Source organism: Xenopus laevis, chromosome 6L, assembly GCF_017654675.1.
Source record: "Xenopus laevis strain J_2021 chromosome 6L, Xenopus_laevis_v10.1, whole genome shotgun sequence".
NCBI classification, from domain to species: domain Eukaryota; kingdom Metazoa; phylum Chordata; class Amphibia; order Anura; family Pipidae; genus Xenopus; species Xenopus laevis.
Genome location: NC_054381.1, coordinates 49,437,186 through 49,450,296, shown reverse-complemented (window position 1 = coordinate 49,450,296; position 13,111 = coordinate 49,437,186). Strand labels below are relative to the sequence as shown.

At 37.2% G+C, this 13,111-nt stretch overlaps 1 protein-coding gene across 2 annotated transcripts in view; it reads left to right on the top strand.

Annotated features, from left to right (window-relative positions):
• Window positions 1–13,111, top strand: part of top2b.L (DNA topoisomerase II beta L homeolog) — a 51,363-nt gene that overhangs the window by 696 nt on the left and 37,556 nt on the right. For both annotated transcript variants that reach the window (XM_018267449.2, XM_018267451.2), the window contains exons 2-6: window positions 7,306–7,476; window positions 7,585–7,675; window positions 9,191–9,254; window positions 9,918–10,063; window positions 10,443–10,540. In XM_018267449.2, the coding sequence (XP_018122938.1) occupies window positions 7,306–7,476; window positions 7,585–7,675; window positions 9,191–9,254; window positions 9,918–10,063; window positions 10,443–10,540 (570 nt within the window). The remainder of the gene's footprint in view (window positions 1–7,305; window positions 7,477–7,584; window positions 7,676–9,190; window positions 9,255–9,917; window positions 10,064–10,442; window positions 10,541–13,111) is intronic.

The window sequence follows — 13,111 nt, the reverse complement described above, 5'->3', positions numbered from 1 at the left end:
TTCACCATCCTCAGCAGCTCTGGGAAGTTAAAGGAGGTCACTGGCTCTGTAACCTGTTTTTATTTTGATACATTTCATATCTTTGTGTTGAACATGACCCCAGTTTGACTAAAGGCAGCGGCTACAATGGATTGCGGTAGTTGCCAACGTTCCAAAGATGCTGCTGGGAGATGTGGCAGATTGTAACAGTCCAGAGCCAATGGGTTTCTCAGTTGCCAGACTGAAACATCAGTTTTAGAATAATTGTCAAAAATAATATATACTGAGGGGAAAAAAATGATTTCTAGTGTAATGAATGCAACTCAACTGAGAAAATAGTGTTTGGAATGTGAACAACCCCTTTAATGCATGTGTTGCGCATGTTTTCAAGTCTTCCCTCCATTTAATCTGTTTGTAAAGTATATAACTAGTTACTCTACATGGCCTTGGGCTTGTCCTTCTGTAGAAACCTAGGCTCTGTGGGACAGGGGCCCCTGTGCCTCATCTGTGTATGAATAGCAGTGCTACTGAAAGGATAGAGTAGACATTTACATCCATACTCTTCTGCATATTTCTGACCTCCAGTTGTTGGTCCTATAGACAGAGACATCTTGTGGTGGTACTGGGCAAACGTAGAGGTCCTCCTTAAGTGAGGCTCCGTCTATAAGAAAAGTAGGATATTTGACGTGGCATAACTCCTACTTTCGGTATTCTGTGTTTGGCAGTCAGCAGCCTGGTCATTGATGGGTCAGTGAGGCATGTAACATCTTGTGTTTGAGCCTTTGTTCACTACAATAAACATTTACTGGAGCACCCATGGTGTTCATCATAAGCCGTACTTCTGTCTTTAGTTGTGTGTTGCCCTCTAGATAGGCCACATATCCTAGCTCATAATTACAAAACCACGACCCTAAACAGAAATGGCAAGTATGTCTAAATTAAGTTTTTCCACTTTTATTATAGCGCTTATGTAACAAATGGCTATTCTACTGTTTAAGTCCCCAATGGTTTTGTTTATTTTACATAGAGATTAGAAATATATATTGATGTACAGCACAGTGCTTCCGCTTCGAAGCTGTAAATGTGCTGAATGTGCTCTGAAGTGCCCACGTTTATAAGTAATTCATTTACTGGAGCTTTGGCAATCTAGTGTCCATTATAAATCCCAGAGTCATCACAGGTAGTTATATAGTTGATGACTGGTCCACCAAATGGAAATTATTAGGTAGCACTGATGTAAATCAGAAATGATACTTTACCCTGCAAACTATGTTTAGGCACAATTTTTAATGTTCAATAGTATCTGATGCTTTGAATGGATATCACATTATACTTAGAAACACAGAAAAAAACTGATTTCCATAGGTTTAGTTGGTATATGACTGTCCCACCTTTTCAGATGGAAGTAAAGTTGCAACTCTGTTGAACGGTAGTTCAAGGAGATCTCTTTGATTTAAACAGTGATGCACGAAAAAATGTTCTTCATACAGAAAGTTTGTTGGCCTCCAGACAGACCCTCCATCTAGTTCACCAGAGGCAGAGACCCTGCCAAAATCTGAAGATGAAGTGATACATGTGTATTTTATAGTGTAATACTTATTCAGATGACCGTTCTCTTATTTGTCCTGCTTCTTTGCAGTTTTGAATTGCTCTGATCAGTACAGTAGCAAAGTGTAGCTTCACTGGCGCAGCACAGATAGTCATGCATATGTTTGAGCATAGTAGAGGGGGAGGCCTATGGAAGGGACAAAATATTACATTGGGAGCGTCATAGACAGCTGCCTTAGTAGAGGTTTTAGCAAAGGACTGTAACTGTGTGAGAATCTTAAAATATGTGACAATCTAGGTGTCTAGTTTTTCTGTGTACTTGCATTTATTGGGCCAGCATCATACCTCCTGAATCTACTCCATGTTAGGTCCATGTAAGGTAGATAATTCCCACTATACATCCTTTTCCCTTTGTTGTGACTTGTTTTGTTAGCAATAGTCCATTGTGTAGGAGAATTTTGTGTGCTCTGGTAATCTAATTATCTGCAGGTGGCCAAAGACGCTTAAAAAAAAAAAATTCAGATGTTCGGTGTGTGGATTGTGGGAGATGAGCCAACCAATATCAGCAGATATCAGGCCGCCAGAAAATTTTGATCGGGCGCCTTTGAAGGCACCCAAACATCTCCCATTTTTAGTGCTGAATGGTCAGATACAGGTAGAATTCTCTGGTTCCTACATGTATGTCTGAAGATTCAGCTCTACACGTGTGCATTGAAACGAACGATCTTTCCAGGAAAGATCGTAATTGTAACGTCTAGGGCCACCTTGACTCACAAGAACCAAATATGAAGTAGGCTTAATTTTGTTTGAAGAATAGGTATATTCAGTAGTGATGTGACCCTAACCCGCCCCCTCCCAATCCGCACCTGGGCCCGGCCTGCTGCTGCTCCTCTATTTATAGACCTGGGCGCAAGTCTATAAATTTCGCTACTGGAAGTGCTAGGTTGCCGGCGGGGAGAGCAGGAGAAGAGCTCGACCCGGACCCTCCTGCAACCCAAAGATTTTGTGCAGGAGTAGGCCCGAACCTGCCAAACCCGCGGGTTTCAGGCCGGCCTACACATCACTAACATTCAGGATACTTCCTGTTCATTTAACATGTTGAAAAGGAGGGGTATATAAGGAGGTTGTCGCCTACCTTTAAAGCCACACTATCATAGGCAGCAAATCTCCCTAAAATGCTTTCCTACCGGCAATAAAGTAAATCACCGGTGCGAAAACACAGTGCTTTGTCTTCTGAAGTCACCTGAATTTGCCTTGCTAGGAAACTTTGTGCAACTTTGGAAAACAAAACACTGTGTATGTTTTCCCACCACTGGTTTACTGTATTGCCGGTGGGAAAGCATTTAGGGTAGATTTGTCTCTGCTGCAAACTGCGGCACTAGCTAGTTGATCACTTTGCTTCAGCCTCCGCTATCAATATCTGGTGTGGGTTGGTGAAGAAATTGATTGCTGCTGCATGCTTCTGAATTTATCTCTGGTGGTGCTGCTGCATGCTTCTGAATTAAGCTCTGGTGGTGTTGCTGCATGCTTCTGAATTAAGCTCTGGTGGTGCTGCTGCATGCTTCTGAATTAAGCTCTGGTGGTGCTGCTGCTGCATGCTTCTGATTTAAGCTCTGGTGGTGCTGCTGCTGCATGCTTCTGAATTAAGCTCTGGTGGTGCTGCTGCTGCATGCTTCTGAATTAAGCTCTGGTGGTGCTGCTGCTGCATGCTTCTGAATTAAGCTCTGGTGGTGCTGCTGCATGCTTACGAATTAAGCTCTGATGGTGTTGCTGCATGCTTCCGAATTAAGCTCTGGTGGTGCTGCTGCATGCTTCTGAATTAAGCTCTGGTGCTACTGCTGCATGCTTCTGAATTTGAGAAGATGGATACAGTCTTGCAGTTTTTTGAGGGAGGAGACATCTCTCTCTTACTACTGTCAAATAAGATTCAAAGCACATGTGCTTGTTTTTAAATGAAGCAAATTACTTTCTCTGGTTACAAAGAAGCGGAAAGTGTAGTGTTGGGTTGAGTTGCACAGCTGATAAGTCCCTGTTTTGGCAATTGGCAGACGAGCATCATTCAGATCAAAGAGCATATTGCTGGCTTTATTGTAGCCAGCTTATACTTCCATCAGTTTCGTTTGCAAAGGATTTGTTTCATTTGTAAAGGATAACATAACATAGCATAAACAAAGCTGGTTCTGTCCTAAGGATGTATGCTGAGCAAACAGATTTGGCACCTCCACTACAGCTAAACAGAAAATACATGCTTTGGCTAACAAAGGCAGAGATGGGCATCCAGGCCATATAGATGTTGTTTCACATCAGCTCTCAGTAGGATAAAGTTGTAGTTCATAAACTACATAAATATATGTGTGTGTGAAAAGAGAAAGATCATGTTTCTGCGGTGTTTCTGAGTTTTTGTTTGCACTAGCTGAGTGTTTTTTTTTGTAACTAAATTAAACATGACCATTTTTACTCCTGCTTAATCATTTGTTTATAAAGCACCAACATATTCAGTTTTGTGCAGCGGGGTTGTAATTTTTATGAAAAATAAATCAAATTGCAGACACCTAAGAAGCACAAACTGCCTTGTATAAATATTATCCAAATATCTTATTTTTCTCTCTTGGCAAGGCCAAAAGCCACATTTTATGCAAATATTTTTTACTGTTGTTAACGACAATTTATGGTTGGATGACCATCCTTCTGCTGTATGAGGAAAAAGAAAACTTAGAGGTTTTATTATAGCAAGCTGCAGTATTTAGCATGCACCATTCCCTTGCACTGATGTGCTGATATTGTAGGCTCTGCAGGCGTTTGCAATATCTGCAGATATTCACACATACAGAGACACCACACCTTTCCATGCACTGGGAAAACTACCTAGAATCTAGAATTTGTAATTTGACACAAGATCTGTTTACTCAAAATTACTGCTTGTTAAAAATCTTATACATCATTTCTAAATTAGAAACCATTTGAGTTGTGAGTTCATTTGAGGTATAAAAAAGCTCACATAACTAAAATTCATGGATCCCATACCTGTACTATAGTTTATATAAAGAAGCTGCTGAATAACTATGGGGGCAGACATTCAAGCACAGGATACATAGTAAATAAAAGATAAGCTCTACAGAATCCCATTGTATACTATAGAGCTTATTGGTTATCTGCTGTGTCACTTGTGTCTTTTCTCCTTTTTTTAGCTTTAAATGGCTGCCCCCATGGCTACATAGCTGCTTGTTTATATAAACGATATTAGCATTTCTAAAGCAAGCATACCCATTGTACCAGTGCAAAGCAACAGCACATTATATTTTAAATTATTTAAAATACTTTTTTGGCGTTACTGTTCCTTTAAGAATGTTCTTCAAATACAGTGCACAGTGGGCCAAGTATGATGCAAACTTTTTCATCATTCCATACTTTGGGTATTTTTTTTCAGTAAATACTAATAACATTTTCCCAACTGATTCTGTGTGCTATCTGAATCTGGTGAGAAAGTGTTGCCTTACCTCCCATGAGGTCTCGTATTGTCCCCTTTTTTCATTCGGGAATTGGAATCATGTCACTTTTAATTGTCATACAACCCTATCTTTGCAATATGCATTAATAACACATTTTTAAGTTTTTTTCTTTTTAAATTTTTTTTAAGGTTTTTGTAAATTTAAAGGAAGAGTCAACCCCAAAATAAAAAAAGCCTCATAAAAGAAAACCTAATTCTAAGCAACTTTGCAATTTACATTCATTATACATTTTCTACGGTTTTTACGTTACATGTATATGTGTATTGCTATTGAAAGCAGTGTTTGCTTCTTTCTATTCTCTGCCCCGTGGCTCCAACAGTTGATACAATGTAAGACAATGCAGTTGATAAACAGACTTGTCTTTGCTGCTCGAGAACTAAGACTTTTGCAACATTGTTTAAAGAGTAACAGCCAGGAGTTATTAATGCTGCTTTCAATAGCAATCGTTATTACAAATAATAGCACTGAAAATGTTTAATAAATGTATATTGGAAAGTTGCTTAGAATTATTTTTTACTTTTTTAGGCAAATTTTTATTTTGGGGTTGTATATTCCTTGCATTGCTGGCTCTGATTACTTGTACCATTGATACAGCAAGCAGCAGCAATGTTAAGCCAAGACCATCTCACAATACAATACCTTGCAAGTCCTGTGATTAATGACAAAGAGAAATTGGAATCTTGGGCTGGAGGACAGCAGGCTGCTGCTAAATTGTTTCACTGTTGCATGTAGTCAGAACCAGCAGTGAAGAGAATAGAAAGAGGCAATAGTCTACTGCTTTAAATAGTAATGCATTTACAAATAACTTTAAAAATAAAATAACTTTAAAAACCAAATCACTTAAACAAGTTATGGGTTACGGAGTAGCTGATCAGCAACTTCATTTCACTTGTATCGTTTTTTAAATCATTTGAAACATAAATGATATCTAATAATGTGCATGCACTAGTGGAAGTAACAAATATATAATGTAGCATTATTGAACACTTTGCCACAGTACTTGTATTCAAAAACATCCGCAATATATAGATTACTGTTCGTTATAATTTCAGAAGGCATATAATGGAGTTTTGAGTCTCTCAATTATATAAAGTTATGCCCTTTCCACGATCTCTATGATTTTGATTTAGTACACTGTAGTTATTTGACCTATAGGATCCCTAGAAGATGTGCACAAAAACATTTAGTTATTGACAAATTATCCACATGTACTTATCAAGCGGCCACATATTTCGCAGAGCTGTACAACAGATTGGTGTACATAAAATACAAACCTACAAATAGTCCAGGTCAATAGAGCTAACAATTGAAAACTTAATAGTGGTTGTAGTTTGCTCAAACTAAATGCAAGATACATATTCATGCTTTCTGTTCATGCTCATAAATACATAAGCATGTGTCAACCAGATGTAGGTCAATCCAAATAATATATATTTTTTTTTTTGTTGGTTAGGTCAGATGGACTGTTCATTTGTCCTATATTTCTCATCCCTATGCTGGCTCTCTGATTGGCTGAAGTAATTACTTCCTGTGCCATTGAAATTAGTGAATATTTATTTTTCTGATGATGTGCAGAGAATGTTGGCAGAACACATTTATTTCTGATACCTTTTATATATGCCATTCCCTCTAATTGGCTAACTAGGTACCTTAACCTGCACCTTTAATTGTACATCCGCTGGAACTCTTGTTTTGTTATTTTTGTTTGCTAGTCTGTAATATTATTGGCAAAAATGTTTGTATCGTTTGTGATCCTAAATTGAGCTTGATGTTTTTTTTTTTTTTATTATTATACGATTAAACGTTCTGTGCTTTACTGTAACTTGAATAGCTAAGTTTACCTATACTTTCCGACAGGCTTGTCCTTATCAGTTTTTACGGTTTCTTTTCCTAGTAGACTGCAGCTTTCTGATAAGACATTAACATGATTACAATATTTCCAAACTTCCATAGTATTATAGTCATTAGAGTCTATATTTGGTCTGCTACTATTTATCAAATAAACAAGGTTGCAGCATGCATAGTTGTACAGGACAATGTATTTTAAATATAATGCACTGTTCCTTAAGCTTTGCTTTTTTTCCTACAATTATCAAACAATAATCACATTTGCACTCATCTGTTTTGGATATCAGTATTGATTACTAGTAAACTTTTCTTTTGTTTGCAGTTACACTATCTAACATGTGCCTTAAAAAATCTGTATCAATTTGTAGGTTCACTTATTTGAAATAATAATGCATAAACTTCCCCCTCCCCATTCATGTAGACACTTTTTGATAATCAGAACAACGCATCGAAAAAGGAACTAGCAGAAAGCAATAATAAAAACGACTCCAAAAAGATGTCGGTAGAAAGAGTTTATCAGAAAAAGACCCAACTTGAGCACATACTTCTGCGACCTGACACGTACATTGGATCCGTGGAGACAGTTACTCAGGTGAAATACTTTGCATATTTAAAGGTACAAGGGTGTAGAACAATTCAATACATGATAAAAATATTTCAAAAATATTTTTTTCTCTCCTTTTACTTTCCACCTGTTTAGTCCATGTGGGTTTATGATGAAGAGGTTGGAATGAATTGCCGTGACATAACCTATGTACCAGGTTTATATAAGATATTTGATGAAATCCTTGGTAAGTGGCATAACTTTAACTTGGATTTGAACATTTACCTGTTAAGCATGTCATTTTACCCTGTTTTCAGATAAATAGCCCCAATACAGACCTTTGCTAACTATCAATTGTGTGTTACCTCACTCTCTTCTCTCCAAATATAATGCAAATAGAGAATAGATACAAATAATATAGATTCTATTTTACCAAAGGTGTTTATATATCAGATTAGGCTTGCGAAAGGGCCCAGTGGGCCCGAAACATTGCTTTTTATATATCTACTTTTGGAGCCAATAAAACAATTTTGATGCACTAATCTTCAAGGGGTGCTACAGTGTACCTTGTATTCTATATATCAAATTATGGCACATCCCATTCAGTAATAACTTGAAATTTATTAAATAAATGCATTATAGTTCTTTAGCAACCTGTTAGAACTAGTAACAAAAAAATGTGTGTTTAATATGCAAGCAAAACCCAATTTTAAGTTTACACTCATTCTACACTGTATTTTTGTGTCCCGCCAATACATACTTCATATATGCTTAATTAATTTCCATAATTTCCCATATTCCCGGATTTTACAGCATTTTTTTCTGGTTCCCAGAGAAACGCTCTACTGTATGTATATATGTATATGTATATATATGTATATATATATATATATATATATATATATATATATATATATATATATATATATATATATATATATACTGATGTGTACCCAATGGGGACAGTCATTCAAATTAAATAGGCAACATATTAAAAAGGCACATATTTGCTCATTTGATGACTAAGTATAATACCATCATTTAATGTAAGGTAACAGAAAGGTAAACTGGGTCAAATACCATCCTTGATTCTCTATATATGTTCAAAATAGGACATTTGTTGTCAAGAAATAGTTAATTCACAGGTGCCCAATTAACAGATAAATGCTTTAAATATTTAAAGAAAACACTTTACAAATGCCTGGTCCTTTAAATGCAATATATGAACCGAAATGCCATATAGCAAATTCATTTACAAGATGTATTGCTGAGTTTAACTTAACAGGCAAGTCCACAAGCTTTGTATCCCAAAGTTGGGCAGTAGTAATGCATCTAGGACACATGCATGAATTAATATATTTTGAAAAAGAATGTATTGTGTAGATGGTAACATGCAGCTATACCTCTGCCTTTTTCAAAAAATGACCCAAAATGATCTGTGCTACATTTAGCACGATTCTCAGTAGGGGTAACTGAGGGCCCTGTGTCCTGATACCATCTTTTAAAACAGCAATATTGCCATCTGAGGTGTTGCATTCAAAATTTGTGATTTTATCTGCTACAATTTGTCTGCCATTTTTAAAGTACGTCCTTTTGTATGAGCTCAACCAAGACAAATCAGCAGATCAACCCCCCATATCTTGTGTTATTGTGTATGTATGTTCACTGTCAAAGTTGAAAAATTATTGTTATTCTGTTCAAAGTTAATTTTTTTTCACATTTTGTAACATGCTTCTTATTTTGTCCCCCTTTCCTTTCCTAGTAAACGCAGCTGATAATAAACAAAGAGATAAAAATATGAACTGCATAAAAATTTCTATTGATCCGTAAGTAAAACATTCCATTTTCTCTAATCATGTTGAATAGTGTCAGCTCAAACAATGTTAAATGTATTTATGTTCTTTCCCTAAGATTAATCTTGAATGTGGACTATTGCATTTATATGTGCCTGAGGCAAACTGGTAGATTTTGACTTGGTTTTTAAATGCCCTGGTGGTACTTTAAAGGAGAACTATAGCATTACTAAAAACCCATGCAAATATTGTAGGCAATAATGAATAATATATGGAGTAGGTTTCACTTTGGGCTAAAAGTTAATATTATCTTTAAAAATGGCCCCTTTATTGGAGCTCCTTATAGATCTGCTATGGTCCCTGTCTGTGGTTTAAATTAAGGGTGGGTGTGTCTTATTGGTCCTTGCCAGCAGCACAGTAGGAAGGGGATGGCCAATCACAGCCATGCTGTCACACAAGGAAAGACAGGCTTCAGTTCCCTATCAGGTCAGCCTAGCTGCTGATTGTTTCCAATGATACAGTGCTGAGTGCTGCCAGCTCCCCTGCACAGCTTGGGAAAGGAGACATCAAGAGGTGGAACAGATGGATGGTATTAGTAGGGTTTTTGCAGAAATTTCAATAAATTAACCAGGAACACCACTAACACGGTAGCTAAACGCAAGATTTACTCTCAAACTATCAAACTCTTTGTTTCAGTGATTCAAACATCATCAGCATTTGGAATAATGGTAAAGGAATACCAGTGGTTGAACACAAAGTGGAGAAAATGTATGTCCCTGCTTTAATTTTTGGCCAGTTATTAACATCTAGCAACTATGATGATGAAGAGAAGAAAGTTACAGGTAAATAGTTTTGTGCAATTTGCAGTAGCTGGTTTTAATTTAAATGTAAATATAATCTGGAGTCCAAAATTTGCAGATGATCAGTGCCTGATGCAGTAGTGCTGTTGCCATCCAACCTTCCATTTTACCCCCCACACTCGTGATTTGCTTCACCTTTGCTTTGAGAGGGTTAGGGGTGCCAATAAATTGCACTCTATGCAGTACACCAGGCTACCTACTTTTTAAATAAGTTCAAAAGCAACCATTTACAACCAGAAGTCAAATAGCTTTACTTTTACATATACGGTACATTTTTCAGTTTTGTAGTTGATGACCTTCTCCAGATTGGTAGTATAAAATTGTATCTTGAACACACTTCATGCTTTCTTTGTCATTGTAGGAGGGCGAAATGGATATGGTGCTAAACTCTGCAATATATTCAGCACAAAATTTACTGTGGAGACAGCTTGTAAGGAATACAAGCATAGCTTTAAACAGGTATGGCTAAGCCTACATTTTAGCAGCTGGAATGTATAGTAAAGGAAATGTTATCTCAAATAACTTCCCAGTCATATTATGTCAGGGAAAATAATAAATATCTAGCTTAGTTGTACTTTAGCTTCCAGTTTTAACATGTTAAAAATATTTATTTTTATTGATGTAACAATTCTTTCAGATTGTGAAGCTGAACGACTGACATTTAAAATATTGTTTGCATCCCTCTAATCTAAATCCAAGCATGTTAGGTTGTCCAAAATAACCCTTGCCTATTCAGTGCAGGTATAGGACCTGTTATCCAGAATGTTTGCGACCTGGGGCTTTCCTGAAAATGGATCTTTCTGTAATTTGGATCTTCATACTAAAAAATAATGTAAATATTAAATAAACCCAATAGTCTGGTTTTGTTTCCTATAAGGATTAATTATATCTTAGTTTGGAACAAGTACAAGGTACTGTTTTATTATTACAGAGAAAAAGGAAATCATTTTAAAAAATTTGGATTATTTGGATAAAATGGAGTTTATAGGAGACGGCCATTCCGTAATTCGGAGCTTTCTGTATAATGGGTTTCCGTATAACGTATCCCATAGCTGTAATATGTTTTCAAGAGCGTTTAGCAAGAATTTATTATAGCATGGACCCACTTCCTCATAAGCAGCTGAGTGGTTTAACATACACATAGCTCCTAATAATTGAAAATGAACCACCCCCCATGTTGGGCCTGTCATTTATGATTTTCTCATTTAAATCAACACCATTTGGTTATATGTCTTGTTTGTCTTTTTCCAAATATACAGGCTGAGTGAACGTAAAGTGTGATTGAAGCATTCTACAGGCCATCTAAACCTTTTTTCACTGGGGGTTACCAAACTGTTCGGCACACCCTAGTGAAATGAATAAAAGTTTTTCCCCATGCCGGTGCTCCTGCTTAGAAAAGCTGTCTAAGCATAAACCCGGCATATCCGATCACAAGTAGCCAATTGCCCAGTATCGAAAGTACTTATTGTTTGTTTGTTAAAATGCTGATGCGTTGCTTCGTTTTTCCGCGGGCAAGTGCAGGTTTCTCCAAACAGAAAAACCTGCCCAGGGAAAAAGTTTATTTTACTAGGGGGCTCCTAACATCTAGGCTTTAAATGTCCTTTTACATACTGCCTCATTATAAGAATCATAAAGACTCCTAAACCCTTTAACATGTAACACTGCTTACAAATTGAGCAGTTACCTTTTTATATTTACCTTTATAGCAAGCTGAAATACTTATTTTCCTTTGCTTCATCCGGGCTACTTCCAGTGGGGGCAGGGGATTCTGGGTAATACATATGTCTTAGTGCAGTGGTCCCCAACCAGTGGCTCGTGAACAACATGTTGCTCTCTGACCCCTTGGATGTTGCTCCCTGAGGCTTCAAAGCAGGTGCTTATTTTTTAATTCCTGGCAAGTTTTGGTTGCATAAAAATCAAGTGTACTAACAAAATGAGCCTCCTGTAGGCTGCCAGTCCACATAGGGGCTACTAAATGGCCAATCACAGCCCTTATTTGGCACCGCGAGGAACAATTTTCATGCTTGTGTTGCTCCCTAATTCTTTTACATCTGAATCTTGTTCACAAGTAAAAAACATGGGGACCCCTGTCTTAGCCCACCTGCCTAGAATCACTTGAGTCCTAACTTGAATTGTGACCTGGGTACCATCTGCAGGAATTTGTATATTCTCTGTGTATCTGCATAGGTTTCATCAGGGCTCTCCAATTACTTTCCACACCCTGAAAGCATAGACGGCATAATTGGCTCCTTATAAAATTCTGCATATTGTGTTTATGTTGTGTTAATGTGTAAACTTTACTGGGACAGGGACTGATAAAAATGATGAGCGATCTTCAAAAAACATTGCAATTTGTTAGCACCATATAAATAAAGGATAATGCTAGTAATGTAGGTTATCCTGCTTATAGATTCACTTTGTGCACGGCAAAGGCTAAGGGCAATAATATAGCTGTGAAAAGAAATGATTGCTGTTTTCCATCTGAGATTCCCCTCAACCACATTTTGCAAGGGTGAACCGTAGTTTGTATGCAAAATGTAAGGTTGCAATATCATTCCTTTAAAACCAGGCAAATATACAATACACATACTGCTTGGCTATTCAACCTGATTTATGGAATAGACTGTAGTATTTATGCACTTAAAACTCTGGCAACTAATCCATTCATATTTATAAAATATAATGTAATGAGGTAGGTAGGTGCCCAGCATTAATCCCATTTATGAAAGGTAACCCTCCCCTCTCCACTTTTTGCCTGTGTTGAGCCCTGACACAGCTTTAAGAACAGGTAACACATAAATGACTTTGGAGGACAAATATAAACCACTCTTCAGCCTATTAGCAAGGGCCGTTTTAAGACCTGATGCCCTTCACCCCCCCCCCACTCTCACAAATTCAGCATCAGAATGGGTTGAGGTGGCCTGCATTGCTAGTGGAGATAGCGCAATTGCACCCTTTCCACTAGAAGAGATTAATTTCTGATTTAATAACTGGAATTTTGGCTCTTAAGGTTACCGGAGAGGCTTTTTG